This window comes from Sturnus vulgaris, chromosome 3 (genome assembly GCF_052056855.1).
Source record: "Sturnus vulgaris isolate bStuVul1 chromosome 3, bStuVul1.hap1, whole genome shotgun sequence".
Classification (NCBI taxonomy): Eukaryota; Metazoa; Chordata; class Aves; order Passeriformes; family Sturnidae; genus Sturnus; species Sturnus vulgaris.
In genome coordinates, this window is record NC_142245.1 from 100292105 (window position 1) to 100310033 (window position 17929).

Sequence of the window (17929 nt, forward strand, 5' to 3'; positions counted from 1 at the left end):
TCTTTATGACCCAGAAAGTGCTGTTGTCTGCTTTGCTGTTTGGCAGCGATGTGCCAGGTATACTGCAGTGCCTCAAGTGCCTAAAGATCCAAACCAAATGTACTCTCTGGCCTTTTCTCTATTTCTCTTTTATGTTTTGGGGGTCTTTTTGTTTGTTTTTTTTTTTAATCCTTCCCTCTCTCCTTTCAGAGTGTAATTATGGTTGTGTTTGCTGAAGACAAAACAAGGGAAGATCAGCTCAGGCACTGGAAATACTGGCACTCAAGACAGCACACAGCCAAACAAAGATGCATTGACATAGGTAAGGAACACTCTAGTTGCTGATGTCAAACTTCAGACCTAATTCCTTGGCAAGGTTCAGTTTTCTGCTAAAGCCTTGTTATTTTAAGGAACTTCTGGATCATTCTCTCTGCTATCCATAGCTTTACTGAAAGCCCAGAGAGGGTTGTGATTGTTTGGAGCTAATGCTGTAGTTTTTAGGACTCATTACAAAGGCTGATTTTTTGGAGGATTTTGATGGGTAGGGTTTTGTATTGGGAGATCTCACAGTCTCCTCCAGGCAACAGGTTTCTCTTTTTATTTTTTTTTTCTTTTTTGGAATATCCTGGTGTTTGTAGCTAAATCACAGCTTGTAGTCCCAGTGGCTGTCCTAAATACTATGTTTCTTCAAAGGACAAGATCCTTGTAGAAATACCTCAAGACTAATGATCGTCCTTCCCACAGCTTTGCTCACAACTTGTCTTTGGTACATGTAAAAAAAGAAAACACTGCAAATTTCCACTTGCCTCCAGACAAGACTGGGGCTGGCTGGGTTCCAGCCTTCTCTGGCTGAAGGCTGGGCTGTTCTCCTCGTCCCTTCCTTCTGTGAATCAAAGCAGGGATTAATCACTTGGCACTTAAAGCAGACGCGCATGCAAATCTTTGTTTGTTATTGAAGGAGTTTTATTGAGAGCTTATGTCCTTGCCATACAGGGTAGAGTTTCCCGAACATAGCACGTTATGGCACAGAACATGTCGTATTTAGGATCTGCCTTTCTCACTGGAGTTTCTAGTTTAGAATTTTTGCAAGTCCCATTTTGCTCCTTCCTCCTGTTTGTTGAGGGTTTTTTTTGTGTGAGAACCATTTCCAGCCTCTTTAAAGATCCATTTTGAAAGTACAGTGCAGTTATTTTTGCCCCCAAGAGGCTGCTGAAGAGTTAGTTTCTGGCTCCTTCATGTGATTAAGGTCTCAGGTGATCTCCTCCTCCTCTCCCTCATGAACCCTTCTTTCTAACAGCTGACTACAAGGAGAGCTTCAACACCATCAGCAACATTGAGGAGATCGCGTACAATGCCATATCCTTCACCTGGGACATCAACGAGGAAGCAAAGGTATGTGACCACGATTATATTTCCTGTCCTTTTAGCAGATTCAGGGGCTGGGGGAAGGGAAGGGTGTGTGGCCTACCTGGTGATTAGCATGTAACAAGTTTGTTTACGCTCTTACATTAGGCAAAACCTTCTGGCTATTTCTTAAGAGGGTTTGCATGTGCAACTGGGAGAGCTTTGCAACTGCTTTAGGGTTCTTGGCAGAAGTGCCTGCCTGAGAGACAAGTACTGACAGAAGGAAGCAGCGAGCGTTTCCCGAGCAGATGAAGTGGCATGGGAGGTGTGATGGAGTGTAGCTGGGCTTGGCACCGAGGATCCCCGCGGGAGGGGAGGTGGGGGGCAGCTGCTGGGGAGCTGATGCTCTAGCCATGGGCTTGCCTTCCACCAGAGAGGGAGCAGCTGTGGCCTCTGAGCTCCCAAAGCACGCGTTGCTTAAACCGCAGATCCCAACACCCAGTGACCTATTTTAAACTAGAACAACCTCCTGGTGAACTCTGGTTTGATCTTTCCTTAGAACTGTGGGTGCTTTTGTAGGTGTGTCAGTACAGGAAGCTTCCCTAGTTAGTAGCTAACTGCAGCTGTTTGAGCCACTCTGGCTTCTGGAAAAGGTTTGTGCATCTTCTAGATTCAAGAAAAGCAGGTCAAAGTGTGGAGCCAACTTAGTTCTAAAGGCATTTGTCACTGGTTAGTTGCTGGAGTCTAAGTGAAGGAGTTTTCTTTTGAGGATTTCATTACTGCCTGGGTTGTCTTCAAAAATTGGGAACCATTTCTGTTCATTTTTGGAGACTGGCTGTTTCCTTGGCAGTACTAGTAATTGGTACCAGCAAACAGTACCAGTAGTCACCAGCATCATGGGGAAAAACAGTGATGGCTGCAGAGTGCCGTGTTAAGGGAGAGCCTGGCTTGGGAACTTCCAGCAAAGAACACAGGTCCTTCTCTGGAGCTGTGTGTGCTCCTGCTCTGCAGGAGGGGCAAGGGCTGGTGTCACTGCACAGAACTTGCTGTCACCACAAACTGTACTCTGTCCTGCACAATGGCTGTGGAGAAGATGTTTTATGGGGACTGCTGTTAGGTTTCAGCTCTGTGGGAGAAGTTTGGGATGCTTAGCAAACAGCAGTGAGGAGCTGTGTATGTGCTGCTGCTGAAAGTGCTGCATTGCAGCCTGTGGGACATTACTTGTGAGGCTGATGTTGAGTGCCCGGATTCCCTTTTCACCAGATTTAGCTTCAGTCAGGTTAAGAGGGCTGGCAGGGAGGGCCTTATCTGCTGGAGGATGCTAAAAGGCTGACATGATTTCTAAAACATGAAGCACTTCACTTTGTGAACAAACGAGCTGTCAAAAGGAGTCAGTAAATATTAACCTGCTGCCATAGCCAGTCAAACATTTAAGAAACCCAGGTAGTCTCTGTCTACGAGGTATGCAAACGTTTAGGATTTGCACACAGGGTGGATCATGCAGACAGAACAATGCAAGTCCTCAAGGAGCTGGAAGCACTTTCTGCAGCTGACTCTCTGCTGACTTAGCCACTCTGAAGCAGTAGGGATGGGCCACTAACCCAGGAGCAGGGCTCACAGCTGGTGCTGAGAACTTTGTGGCTGTCCCAAGGAAAGCCATCCCTTCCTACCAGGTGGCTATTGCCAAGTTACTCTAAGGACCCCTGAATTAATAGTTTCGGTCTATAATGAAATTGCCAATAGCATGTTGAAAAGTTTTAAGGACCCTCATGATGATATTTCACCTCGGGGCTGAATTTAATGGGATAAAGTGGTGTGGGGAGCTGTGAGACAGACTACTTTTTTAACTACAGAGGCAAATTTGCTTCCAGATTGACAGTCTTAGTGTGTGAGATCCATATACTGTAAGTCCTGGATTATGTGAACTTTCAGAGGGGACTGTTGATACCAAATGTACAAGCCTTGACTCTTGGGATCAGAGTCATATTAAGACAAAAATACTCTCGACTTCAGTATTTAAAGAACTGGCATTTTTAGCAAGTGCTCCATGTGCTTAAGTGTCTGTTTAACGTCATTTTTTCCCTGAGTTGGATGTGTTTTGTCAATGACTGAATTTCTCACCAGAAGAGCTGCAGTTCTTTCTCAACTTCTGTGATCTTATCAGGAGATGTCTGAGCCAATTTCAACAATTTTTATTGCATGGTTCATTTACCTTGTATGCTCTTGCTCTTTCTTTTCTTTTCCCTCCCTGCCCCCCAACCCCTGACAGGAGTCTTAAAGTATACGAAGAAAGCAGGGAATGGATAGAGCTGAGTTTCTGATGTTACAGAAATTCCTTCACAGTAATAAATACAGTGTTTCATATTTAATAAGAGCAGAAGTGCTGCATAGACAGTATGTTTAACCAGCCAGCAAGCCTTGATCATTAGAAATTTGCTTCCTGAGCCCTGGAGTTACCTGGACCAGAGCCAGGTGATTCTTCTGGGCTTGCTGCTTCTCCCATTTCCATCTTGCTTTTGCTTCCAGTTTGCTGTGGAAATGATTTGATCCTGTGCATCCCTGTCAAATAGGAGGTAATGAGGCTCTGTGTCTGGGCTTTCTGGTGTAGTTACTCATTTGGACATGCAGGGTGTGTGTCAGATTTAAGGCAGAAGTAGCATATTATCACAAGGAGTTGTCCTTGGCAGCTCTGGGACCCGGTACTTGCCTTCTTGTGGAGATGTACAGGAATATTGCACCTCTGCCACTGTGTCTGTTTAGGGGGGTGTCACCTGCCTGAGACTGCTTTGCCAAGGCCTTTGTGGCACTAAGGGGGTATAGTAAACTGCAGCTTTCTGCTGAAAAAATGCTCCTTTTATACAACACAAGTCATCTGCTCCTTCTGTAGCAAGGAAAACTGTGTGGATTTCGCAGTTGTGAGATGGAAAAAGGATGTTTGAGATGCCCTCAGTAACCAGTATTTTGCATTTCCCAGTTGCATTGTGCTGGGAGAGCCAAGCGCAAGGCCGAGGTCACTGGACACATCAGACAAGCCTGGCTCTGCATGGCTGGGGTTGTCCCACAGCTGCCTGCATTGGTGTGCTGTTCGTGAGCCCTTGGGTGCAGAAACCAGGAGTATTTCATGCATGACAGACACTTCCACTCTGGGACCAGACCTTGGCCACGGATTTCAGAGCAAATGTGCTTCTTTCTGGCAGCTCCCCTCTGCCCTCTTCTGTTGTTTTGGGACATCACAGGAGCTGCTGGAAGCTGCTGCTTCATAGCAGAGGCTGGTTTAAGTATTCTCTGATCTTTGCAAAAGTGTGTTCAAGTTGGAAAAGGGCCCAGGAGCCAAAACCTCCTTACTCTGAGACGGGGAAGGCAGCGAAGGGTGGAGAGGAAGGCCAGACTTCGAAAGAGGCAACCTGCCCTGAAGTGATGCTGTTGAGATTTGAAGGAGAGTGAGGTTAGGATTGGGAAGATTGTCAGGAGACATTGCAGAGTCAGGAAGCAGTGATTCAGTTGGGCTTTCAGATGTCTGTATTAGAGGTGAGGTCTGATCCCATCATCTGACAGAGCAGAGGAAGGGAATAGTTGAATGAGGAGACATTTGTGCTTTGTGAGACAAAAATGGAAGAGGGTTGACTAGAACATTATTTGATTAACTGGTGAGTTGTTGAATGGGATATTTAAGAAAGCCATTATAGCTACTAAATCAGGAGCCATCCTGCTTGAGTGGAAGCATGGTCTGATGAGTCTGATGAGATGTATAGCTGATACTCACTTGCATGCAACAGGTAATGCTGGAGTTAGCCTGAGGCTTGTGGAGACATCAAACAGTTTCCCACCCCATGATGGATGTCTGCCGTGGGCAGACAGCCGAGGTGGGGTTCTTCTGCAAAGAAGCTTTTAGATGTCTGAACACAAGCTTGCCATCTTTTGTGTCTATGACTTCATTAGGGACAGGGTGTCTAGAGCTGGGATGCAGCTTTCTCTGGAGGTGTCTTCCCCTTCTTGTTGACTTAGCAGGCTTGACTTTGAAATGTGGGGATGTTAAAAGTAGGGAATAGGAATCCTTGCAGCCCTTTTTGGGTCTTTGTCCCCCATGTCAGTCAGAAGAAGTGGTTGTAGGTTCAGGTCATGAGTTTTTAAGGCTGGGATCCAGCTCTTCCCAGGTCTGTGCAATATGCTAGGCTCTCCTTTTCTTGGTTGGTACCCAATAAAGATATTTTAATAAAAATTCCCACTATGTGTGTGGTTGAATGCACATTTCATACTGCTCTTCATGTTGGCTGTTGTCCTATTATCTCTGCTATGTTGCCCGTTAGGCTGTGAAACAAATTCTGTCCTTTAACTCTGGCCTGGGGACATGGCCTGCTCTCAGGTCAGTGGCAGTTGAACAATCCGGACAGATTGGTTTCCCCAGGGTTAACTGGCTTTGCTGGATCCTGCTTTGCTCAAATCCTGTCTGAGCTCTTGCTGTATGGAGCAGGAGGGTTGGGGCGTCTTGTCTGAACAGGGCAAGTTGTTGTCTGCACAGTGACTGCAAGAGCCTCCCTGCCTGTTTGTGTAGCTCTACCAGGGCAAGGATCCTGCTGTTGTGCTGGGGCACCCCTTCTGTGCTTCCCAACAGGTCCCCTCTGAAAAGCAGCATTGCTTCCAGCAGCTCCCAGAGAAGGGCCCCATGGAGGTCTTTGGTCTGGCTTGCTTTAGGCTGGGTAATGGGACTGTAGCCAGAAATGATGTCACTGCACATTAAGGGTTCTATTGTCCTCCTACTCTTTCCCTCAAAAAAAAGGCATTGTAAGCCAGATGCTCTGTGTGAAAAGACTCTTTCTACTAAAAGGGAATACACTTGAGTGAGTGTAGCAGGCATTTTGAGCTCGAGAATATCATGACACAGCTTTTTGCTGCCTTTTCACCAAAGGGAAGATGGTGTGGTATCTCTTAGTTGATGCTCTGAATGACAGAACAATTAAACGGTCCTTTTTTTATTACTTTTTTTTTGGTCCAAAGAGAGTGGAGTGGTCCTAATATTATGGTAATTTGCATCTAATTTGGGATAGCCTTTCAAAATAGAAAATTAGGCAATGAGGGTGGTCTTCTTGGCAGATCCTCCCATGTGTTGGCAAGATTATTTTGTTTAGAGGAGTTCAATTTTTGAAGAGGGTGGATCTCTTGCTACAACTTGAAGTGAGGCTGGGTGGTACACTTCTGTTTTATTTTAAGAGTTTATTCTAGCATAATCCTCCCTTGGTGTTCTTTATAGGAAGAATTTCAACTTTTTTGATTGATTAATATTGCACACATTCATATGGATGCCATTGTAATGAAGCAGCAGTCATATGCCTCATTAAAGAAGGTGTTGCCACCTTCAGCAGCATTGAGGAGGTACAGGTTTGACTAGTTGGAAATGAAACTATGAAATGTGATGAGTCAAACATACTTAAAGGAAAGAGATTGGTGTGAAGCCAGGGCTGCAGACCACAAATACTTTGAGGCACAGGTACACACAGCCTTTGGAGCAGTGACATAGGAAAGTCATAGCAAGTATTGCTTACCTGCCTCTTAACACTGACCTCTCCCTACTCTGTCCTGGGTTTTCTGGAAAACAAGCATATGCCGCCCTTGTTTTTAAGTATTGCCAGCTAGAAGCAAGTTTTCAACTCAGTATTTCTTCTGAACTTGATGTCTCAAGCCTCTGCCATTGTCTGGTTTTCCAAGTACAAACTTATAGGGTGTGAAAGGAAAATCTCGTGATATTAGCTTTTCTATAGAGAAAACTAGGAGGTGGTTTTTCTTCTTTCTTTTCTCTGTTCCTTTTTACTTGATGGCAACTCTTCCTTTTTAGCCATTTTTGTGCTTTTATAGACTTAATTCTGTTTTGTGTTGTTTTGTTGTGTTTCAGCTTTTGCCATTGTTTTTGGAGACTTGTGCTGTTGTTGTTGATGTGGGGTGGTGCATTAGGGGATTTCTGGGTTTTTTTGGGGTTTTTTGTTTGTTTGGGTTTTTTCCAACTTATTGTCACTGTTTTTGCCAAACTGCTGTTTTTACTTTCTTTCCAGCTAACCTAACAAAACCTGGCCCAGCAGCTTTATCTTATCAAAGCGTGGGGTGGGAGGAAGCATTAGTAGGACTGGGAACCATTATCCCCAGGTTTCCCAGGTATTGTGAGCAGAGACGTTCCTATATTTCCTTGCCTTGGAACAGGTTGGAATAGCAATCAGCATTGCTCTTTGTGAGCAGGAATATGTATTTTCCTTTCATTACCATTCCTTTTTGTTTTGCTGATGGAGCAAACTTGCTAGGAGGATGTTCTTTATCTGGAGGTAGATCGTATTTCCCACTTGTCTTTCCTTGACGTGGTGTGGGACCCATGATGGCCTCTGTGTCAGTCACCCAAATTGGGATTGGTAGGTTTGAATGCAAACTCCTTGAGCTGCAAGCAGGATGGTGCTGGGTCTGCCTGAGCAGAGCTGGAGCGGATGCAGCCCTATCACCCGTCTGCCAGACAAACCTTTTTTGGAGCATCCGATCCCAAAGGCAGGAGGAGGCTGAGGAGCCCACAGGTGCATGAATTGCCCAATTTTTTTATCTCTTTCCTGGCTCACCTCCTGCTGATGCAAAACCTGTGGTGCGTGTGGGAGGTGAAGAAACGCATGTGAGAGCAGTAAGATTAGCCACCTCTCAGGTGATCTTACCAAAGTGTGGGTTTGGGGTTTTTTTTCTTTTAAATACAGAAGAGTCTTCCCAGCACTGCTTTCTTAGGACATGCCTTTGTGGATGTGTGCAGGCAGACCTGTGCTTGCCCTGCCTGCACTCGAAGCTGCTCAGGTCTCACTCAGAGCCAATCTTGGAAGCCACGTAGCTACACTGGCATAAGGTAGTCCCCAGGCTGACAGCTCTGCCTCTCAGAAGGGCTTGAAACTCTGCTGGAGTACTTCATAAGGCTTTGGACTGGAGATGTTTTGCATCCAGCCAGGTTGCAGCATAGAGGAAACAGACAGGGACAAATCTTTAGAAAATACACTTTTTTTATTTTTCTTTGCTGTTTATATTTGTCCAAGCCTTTAGAGAAACCATATAATTTCAGCTATCAGCATTGTTCAAACTTTGAGCTTCTAGTTAATTTTTCCTTATGGGAGGGGGGAGACACTGCCTTTGTGTCAGGAAAATGGTCTCCAGACCCACTGGAATCCCTTTGCGTACTATATTTTGGGTGTAACATTGAAATTATTTAGCCAAGGCCAAGAAAAGCAGTATCCAGCTGCATTCCCTGGAAAGCAGCTCATTGCAGTTTAAGCTGTCTCTGATTGTTGTGTTGTAGGCTCCAAACTCTGTATTCTATACAAACACAGTCATCCAAAATCAAAAACATCCTGACAGTTTAAAGTTGATTATAACATAGACTGAATATAACTTAGCCTGGAACGTCTCCTGTGAAGACAGGCTGAAGAGCTGGGCTTGTACAGCCTGAAGAAGAGATGGCTCTGGGGAGACCTTAGAACACATTCCAGTACCAAAAGAAGGCCTAAAAGAAAGCTAGAGAGGGAATTTTTACAAGGGCTTATAGTAATACAGATAAAGGGTGAATGGGTTCAAACTGACAGATTCAGATTAGATATTAGGAGGAAATTCTTCACTGTGAGGGTGCTATGGCACTGTAACAGGCTGTCCAGAGAAGCTGTGGAAGCCTCATCCCTGCAAGTGTTCAAGGCCAGGTTGGATGGGATTTTGAGTGTTCTGGTCTGGTGAAATGTGTCCCTGCCCATAACAGGGGGGGCTGGACTAGATGATCAAGGTCCCTTCTAATCCAAACTGTTCTGTGGTTAAAATGAGAGGCTTTTGCATTACTAGTGTGAGAAAAGAGCTAAAGTTTTTATCTGATTTCTCAATAGAGAAAGAAATAGCCAATGGACTTGGATTGTTGGATAAGGTCTTTATGCTTTGGACACAGAAATATAAAGGATCATAAATAGGAGGAGAATACCATTTACCTGTCTTCTCTTGAAATGAAATAAATGTGGAGCAAGGTGATCAGCCTGGAAAAGTCCCAAGTCTACCTGTGTAGGTCGTTATCCAGAAGGATGTACAAGACACTGCAGGATAGTGTTACCCATGTCTGTGTTTGCTCTGACTGGTCAGAGTTCATGGTGTGCTAACACAAATTGCTCCCCATTGCCTGAGGCAGCCATGGGTGCCATGGGTGAGAACCTACACTGCTCCTTTCCAGCTGGGCAGATGAGCCTGCACGAGGTGACATTTCATCTAAAGCTGCTGCATATATAGTCTTTGGACTCATCAGAATTGCTAGTGCTTTTTGTGTGACAAAAGAGTACAGTGTCCAAGATAAACTGAGGAGATCTGGGTACGCAAGCCTTCATTTAAAAAAGGCATCTTTCATCTCACTGACAGAGAGGTTCCTGCAGCGCTTTGATTGCCCTTTAATTATGTCTGTTTTTCCTGGTTTGTTTGAAAGGCAGATCTTGTTAAAAAAAGGTGCTGTGTGGAAAGAACTTGGCTGTCTCTGCTGCCCTTCCTTGAGGGCACACGGCAGAGCTGTCGGATTAATTTTTTCTGCATTATTAAAATGGAAGATTGTTTCTTGTGGATTTGAATGTAGGCACGGTGTGTTCCTCCCACCTTAGGTGAGGAGGGGCATGAGGGGTCGGATGGTTAAAGCAGACAGAGAAGTCATGAGGTCCGACTTCTTCCCACGCTAACTTCCAGCATGATCCCAGAGGAGAGGTGCTTTAATCCTTCTGCTTTCAGTCTTTTGTTGTGTGCAGCTGGGCTGCCCCAAAGGCTGCAGGAAGCCCAGCATGGTGTTGGGGAAAGGAGGCTCTAGAGTGTTGGGGTAAATGCCAGGTATGGGAGGTTAGCAGTTTGTAGCAGCTCACAGCTCTCATGCTGTTTGATTTTTTTATTTTTTTTTTTTAATCTGAGATGCCACCATTGTGGATCTGTTTGCCTCAATGAGTATCTCAGCTTTCATTAAAAGGAGTTAGAAGAAGCATGGAAAAAATCAACAGGAAAAAAAGGGAAAATAAAGCCTGTCTTTGGTTAGAGAGAAAAGTCTGGATATGTGATAGCCTAGCTATATGTAGTCAAATATAGACTAGAGGCTCAACTGCCAAGCAAGCAAAATAACTCAGGAACAGGTTTCTAATCCTTTTACAAATCTTGGTTTTAAAGAAAATCTGCGTAACTTTGGAGGGCTTGACTCATGTTTCTAAGTGCCCAGGCTTGACAGTGCTCTATTTTTAAGTGCTGTCTTTATGCTGAATCTTGGGAGGTGAGGTGAAAATGTGTTTTTTTTTAAAGTAACAACAAATCTTAATATAGCTGAGAATGCGGAACTGCCCTTAGAAAAATGGGTTGGACACATGAGAAGGAATCTTGCTCAGCAGGCTGAAGACGCAGAGCAACTTCTGCGGTTACGTTTTTATTTCTGCTGGCAATTTTGGGGTGGGGATGTAGCTGATGCAGTCACTTGGCCTTGCATTTCATTTCTAATATAAGTCAGATACTCCTGTACATAAATAATCTGGCTGAAACTGTTTTAGCCCAAACTGGAAAAGCTGTTTGCTAAAGTTCTGTTTTGTGAAACTTCAGGCAACCTGAAGTTGCTCAAAAATAGGAGTTACAGATGGGTAGAGAGAAGTAGATGCTCCTTTTGAACTGAAATGGCTTAGTACAAACAGGAGAAGACAGGCTGGCTCTCTGTTGCTTCAGAGACATGGTTAGGTTTTAGTTGTCATCTCCTGCCTAGAGTCCTGAAGATTTAAATGGCATGAAAATGAAGTCAGCTGCTTAAAGCCAAAGCTAATCAAATGAGGAGACTCTAAAGTAGGAGGATAATCTTTGTCATCTGACAGGCAATCCTAAATTCCCATGGGATACCTGTGCATCTCTGCTGTAGTAATATGTGTCTGTTGTGCTAAAATCAACTCTTCTACCTTCAGCCCAGCAGGCTTTGTGTGGCTGGTAAGCCATAAAAGCTAAAAACATGAACTTGAGGTCTCAGAAAAGAAGACAACTAATGACTGATGCTGCACACTGAATCCTCTCGTGTCCAGTGGTGTGAAACTCATTTGAGAAATTTCACAGAAATTTCGAGGCAGTGGTGGACCTGCTTATGTGGCTACTTGGACATGTTTTTCTTAAAGAATGTAGTAATTTTTTCATACAGAAATTAGTTGAGTGAATATTCAGTGTAGGTAAATTTAAAATTAAAATTTAAAATGTAAAATTATGCAAACACCAGAGTTGAGGGTCTTAAAAAATCAAAACCCCTGCTCAGGGAATGCAATTATTCAGGCTGTGCATACATCTGATTACCAAGCTCCCAAGCTGGTGAGAGCAGCTCTTCAAACTCGTTTAAGCTTTCCCCTGGGGTGTACCAGCACTGCAGGCAAAATGCCCTTGTAAAGCCAAAGGTAGCAAAAAGGGAAGTGGGGTGCATAAAAGCAGTCAAAGCCATCCTTTGGGTTAGTCTGGGGAAGACTGCGAACAGATTATTTTAAAATAATTTTCCTGACTTGAGGATTTGATGTATTTGTGATTTGAGATGTATTTAATGCTTTCACAAAAAGCCTTGGAAGAGTGCAGGTTTGGGATGCTGGGACACAGGCTGGAGGGTGAGCAGGCTTTGAGCACCAGCTCACCTCGGGTCCTGTGCGTGTTCTGCCTTGAGGCAGCAGCGTGGGTCCGGGGCTGGGGCTCTGCTGATGTGCTGTGCTGGCCTGGGTCGGGTGGTGTTTCACACATTCCATGTCCCTTGGCACAGCAGGACTTGGGGGGGACATTGGAATTGGAATCTCTGGGATGGTGTGTGCACACGAGGGAACAGGGGGACTGTTTGCAGCAGCTGCGCTGCCATCTCAGGGCGCAGGGGCTGCAGGAAGCAGCATGTGAATCCCCAATATTCAGACAAGTTATTACGAAACAAATCCCTCACCTGCACTATTTTTCCTCCCTGCCCCGGTTTTTTTATACAGCTGTATTATACATGGCGGGGAAAAAACAATGGCTATAAACTATCAGATCAGGGCTTTACATTTAAATTTCCCATCATTGTTAAAACCGGTAAAGGATGTTTTAGAACCTATGCGAAGAGGACCTTGATAAGCAGCACTTAGCAGAGCCAAAGCCTGTAGCTTTCCCAAGGCTGTGTGAGCCTCTGCAGCCCCGGGAGGTGGCACCAGCTCACTGCCGAGGCTCAAGCACCGCCTAAGTGAGCAATCGGGTCCTGGGATGGTGCTCCTGCAAAATCTCTGGGAAGGTGCTTCTGGCTCCCAAGATTTGATTATTTTTTAAAGCAGTGAGTTCCCAGCCTTTATCCTTCAGGCAGAGAGAAGTCGTTGCAGGTCTTGGTGGCTCCTAAATTCCTGGTAATTAATCCTTACAGCTTCTGAGATGTGCCAGTAATGGGCATCTTCTCTGTAGAAAAGCCTGGCACGCTGCAAGCCCATTATCTAGATACAAAGTACTCTGGTCTATCTGCTCATATCCACTTAAGGATACTTCTTTATTCTGTTAAGCAGCATTGGACCTGTTCTCTGTTTGTGGGTGATTTGTGTTTTTGAGAGGATTTTTCTGTTGTTTTTTCAAGCAGTAATGAAAATGAAATTAGATATGTTCAAACATGCGATTAATTTTCCCTTTAATTAATTTTTGTAAGAATAATGGAAATGTTTCTTTTACCCTTTCCATCTGAGTGTTAACAGGGCATTGCATGTCTTAGTAAGGAATATTCAAAGTAGTGTTCAACTTAGTATAAAGCCCAGAAACCTTCACTGGAATAATGGTGTTATTTCTGTGTTTAAATATTACATGTTGCCTAATATTTTTAATAGCCTTTAGAAAAAAACCTTAGCTAAGTACTTTCAAGCATAAGCTGTGCTCATGTAAAACTCGTGGAAAGATTTAATTTGCCCAGAGTAACATGAATTTTTTGGAACACGGTTTTTGTTCTTACCAAGATCCTAATAAATGCTGAGCAGTGAGGGTTGATTGTAGGAGCATTCCTTGTGCTGAAAGTTTGATGGTAACATTTGAGAGTTCTTGGGTGGAAAGATGGGTGGAGTCTTCCTGAAGTTTGGAGCGTTTGTTGAAATCTGTTTTGGACAAAGTGATTTTTGTCTCCTCCAATGCCTTATGTCAAGACTTAAGAATGTTACATTGCTTCTTGGGGATTTTACCTGGTGTCTGAGAAGAAAGAAGGCATTGCTTGTAGTGGCAAGGACCAGCATTTGGGCCTTAGTATTCCCCAAGTGTCCCTCGTTCAGTGGTCAGCCAGGACTCTGCGTGTCACTACTGACAGCTGCTGCTTTCCTCTTCTGCAGGTTTTCATTTCTGTGAACTGCCTCAGCACAGATTTTTCCTCTCAGAAGGGAGTTAAAGGTCTGCCCCTGAATCTTCAGATTGACACTTACAGCTACAATAACAGGAGTAACAAACCTGTCCACAGAGCATACTGCCAAATTAAAGTCTTCTGTGACAAGGTAAGGTTGGATCAATGTGCCAGCGACTGTTTTGGAAAGGCTATACCACAGCTTACCAGCTGCGTTTTTTTTTTTTCTCAATTGTGTCACTTGCTATTTTGGCTCACTGAGAAGTCCTGCCTGTGTTTAAAAAATTTCAACCCCTTCTACTTGGCTCATAGATGTTATGATGACCTCAAATAAATTTGCTGCTCTCAAAATGCTGGAGTGCTAAGTATTCCTGAGCATTGACTTGAGAAAGGTCAGTCAGTGGCAGACTAACACTGGGAAGAGCTTTCAGCAGGAGAAATCATTGCCATTGACTGGAGCAAGTGCAGGCTTGTCTTTTTGCCCAAGTTCTGTTGTATTGGTCCTTTTAAATTTCTTCGTGTTTTCATACTGCGTTTGTTACAAAAAAGCCCCAGACCAATAACTTGCAGAGCTTGTGAACAAAAGATGTACCACCGTGAGATACAGCAGCATAAAAAAAGCCCATTTACAAACTGGATGGATGTTGTCATTTGACTGCTCTGCCCAATGCATTTAGCACACAGAATTAATCCTATTTCCAAAGCCAGTATATTCAACAGAAACTGCGAAAAAACCAGCAGAAGCTGAGCTGAAAGCAGCTGTAAAAGCTTAACTAAGTTTGCAAAGAAAGGAAATTTCCTAATCCTCATACCCTGTTCCTACCTGAGCAGTCTTTTGAAGGTCCAGGGCAAGTAATGTGTAATATTGCTATTTCCAGAGTGACTAAGATTGTTCTAGGCCATGATAAATGCTTCTTGGACTTCTCCAGTCCTTTTGATTGCTGTGAACCATGTTGACTTCCTATTTTGCTGATATCCTGCTTGATTTGGGCCTCTTATTCTTTGAATCCAGACTCTGTCTTCATAGGGCAGATTTTTAGGTGATATCTCAAATGCCTCTCTGTGCAGCTGCAGGGCTGAGGCAAGTCTGTAACCCCTCTCTCTGGTCCTGTGCTGCCTTTGCCAGACCACTGTGTGGTCTTGCCTGGTGTTCCCTAGGACGCTGACACAAAGATACGTCTCATGTACCACTCTTCTGTTTCTTGCATCCAAAATCCTCTGCACTGTGCTCCTGCTGTAGCATCCCACTAACTCAGCCTGCCACATTCTGTTGTCTGTCTCTAGGCTTTTAATGGGTCCCTCTGCATTCCTGCAGAGCTGGGAGAGCTGCCTGTAGCTGCTCCTGTTGTCTAAATTCTACAAAGAATTTACAGGGACTTAGCAAAGGCTCTCCAGAGCCATCTTAAAGACTTGCCAATAAATCTAAGAGGCTTGGGTCTCATGAGATTTCTTCAGTCCTTTATTTTTCCTTCTTTTTCTATATTCTTCTTCCTGTTTGTAGATGAGACTCAAGCAAGTGTGTCATCTAACATTTTTTCACCAAAGTAATCTGGGAGTTTGTATGCTATCAACCTGTTTTCTCTACAATACAGAGAGTACAGACTTGCTACAGGGTAGGGGAGGATCTTTTACTCCTAAATTGTCCAATCACTGACATAATGCTAAAATGACTTGACAGGCTTGTGCCACTGCTAATAAGACAAATTGGTTAATAAAAAGGCGGATATGTAGTCAGCATATAGACTCCAATGACTTCTTTCAAGCTGTGGCAGAAATAGTAATGCCAATGCATCTTTTATTTCCCTTTGGGATTTTGACTTACTCTCTTGATTTATTCCTCTAGATACTTTGCAAATTGTACCTGAATTAAGAGGAAAGATAGGAAGGAGAAATGTAAATCAAAACAGGATAATAAAATATAAAACTGAACCTTAAAGTACCTTCCTTTCACCCTTCTGTTCTTCTCAGGCTCAACTTCACTCCCTAATTCTCTCCCTTGTCCCCTGCAGCAGCGCAGGGGAATGGGGCCTGTGGTCTGTTCTTCACACATCTCTGATGCCCCTTCCTCCTCAAGGGCAGGACTCCTCACACTCTTCCCTGGCTTCAGTGTGAGGTGCCTCCCATGGGAGACAATTTCCACAAACTTCTCCAACATGAACCCTTCTCACAGGCTACAGTTTTTCAAAAACTGCATCAGTGTGGGTCCCTTCCATGGGGTGCAGTTCTTCAGGATCAGGCTGCTCCTGTGTTGGTGCCCCATGGGGCCACAAATTCTGAGGCAAACCTGCTCCAGTAGGGTCTCCTCTCTCCATGGGGGCCACAGATCCTGCCAGAACCTTGCTCCAGCATTCATGGAATCACTCCAGACTTCTCATGGAATCACAGCCTCCTTTGGGTACCCCCCTGCTCTGGTGTGGGGTCCTGCACAGGCTGCAGGTGGATCTCTGCTCCCCCATGGTCCTCCAAGGGCTGCAGGGGCACAGCTGCCTCCCCATGGGCTGCACCAGGGCTGCAGGGGAATCTCTGCTCCAGTGCCTGGCTTCCCCCCTCTGCACTGACCTTGGGATCTGCAGAGCTGTTTGTTTCACATATTCTGGGTTTGCTTCTGACTGTTGCTGCAGAATATTTTTTCCCTTTCTTAAATACATAAGCCCAGAGGCACTACCACCATTACCAATGGGCCTTGGCCATCTTAAGCTGACTGGCATTGGCTCTGTTGGGCATGAGGGAAGCTGGTTCTTGGAATAAACATTCCCTCAGAGAATCCGTCCCTACAGCCCCTGCATGCTATGTCATATCATACACAAACCCCATGTACTCATGGGCCCTAATGCTGGCTGCTTGCTCCAGACTCCTGTAAGAGCATCGGCATTTCAAAAGGAGCTATTTTCTGGCCTATATTGAATTGTATGTAGTCAGCCAGCTGCTTTTGAATGTTTATAGGATTGTTACTATAATATCCACACCTATTACAGCCCTGAATGTGTTTGTCCTCATGTGACCACTCTTACCTGTAGAAATTCTGTTACCTATATTTTCTTCATGGAGGGCCAAGTCTACAGTCTGGAGGTCTGTTGGAAAAAAACTGCAAACCAGCAGAAAATGATGATAATGTGGCCACCTAACACAGATGTCTCCTCTGTTCCTTTGCCAAGGCTGTACTTGCAGTGCCCAGGATATTTGAAATTCATCTATTCTTGTATGGTTTCAGGACCTGAGTAAAGCAGTATGGGTATAATGGTGTCATCCTGTAGAATGTTATGGCACAAGCTGCCCTCAGGCTTGGCCCAGTAATATTTGGGTGAGCAGGGATGGGGTTGACCTGTCCCAGAGGAAGAAGACCACCTTTATTCTGAATGGTACCTCAGCTATGAATTAAATACAGGGTTTCACAGACTAGAGCTTGTGTTGCCTTCTGCAATATGTTGTTACTCTGGTAGTGATGGGCAGTGCTATGGGAAAGCTTCCATGGGTTGGTAGGAACAAATGAGGGAGATGCTGTTGGAAGGAAAGAGTGAGTGCAAGGCTGCTGGAGCATTGATGTGAATGGGCAGCAACATAGAGACTGTTCTTTTTGTTGCAAAGCACCTTTAAAGGTCATCTAGTCTAGATTTCTGCCATAGTCAGGGATACATTCCCCTAGACCAGCTTACTCAAAGCCCCATCCAACCTGCCCTTGAACACTTTCAGGGATGGGGCATCCACAGCTTCTCTGGCCAGCCTGTTCCAGCACCTCATCACCCTCATCAGAAAAAAATTTTCTCCTTCTGTCCAGTATAAAATTATCCTCTTTCAATTTGAAACCACTGCTCCCCGAGTTTTGCTGGCAGGGCAGAAAAGCCTGTTATCAAGACGTAACTTTTTTTTTTTAATGTGGGTTGTAAGATGTATTTACCTGGGCACCAGTAGCCTGCATCAAGTTGACTTTCAAGCAGGGAATGGGAGGGCAGAGATTTTTTCAAAAAGTGTGTTCATGTTGAATCAGCATGCGCTCCACAAGAAAACAGATGCTGTTCTGTACCAGTGTTTGAGTAGCACAACTTTATTATTTCCACATGAAAGGTAAAAATCAGATCTGGATCCAAATCTAATCTTTCTGTTGTCAAGCTATGATGTGACTGCTCTGGTAAGGGATGACTCAGAGGTGTTCAGTCCAGCTGTGCTGAGGTTTAGATGGGCTGTTTTCACTGTAGTGGGCTATATCAGCTTTATTGGGTCAAGCAAAGCTGGCAATGCTTCTGTCTTCATGTGTAATTTTTTCTCTTTTTCACC

General features: G+C 44.5%; 1 protein-coding gene across 4 annotated transcripts in view; it reads left to right on the plus strand.

The window, feature by feature from the left end:
• GRHL1 (grainyhead like transcription factor 1) overlaps positions 1-17929 on the plus strand; it is a 48326-nt gene that overhangs the window by 17995 nt on the left and 12402 nt on the right. For all 4 annotated transcript variants that reach the window (XM_088162395.1, XM_088162394.1, XM_088162393.1 and 1 more), the window contains exons 7-9: positions 190-301; positions 1277-1371; positions 13650-13808. In XM_088162395.1, coding sequence (XP_088018521.1) covers positions 190-301; positions 1277-1371; positions 13650-13808 — 366 coding nt within the window. The remainder of the gene's footprint in view (positions 1-189; positions 302-1276; positions 1372-13649; positions 13809-17929) is intronic.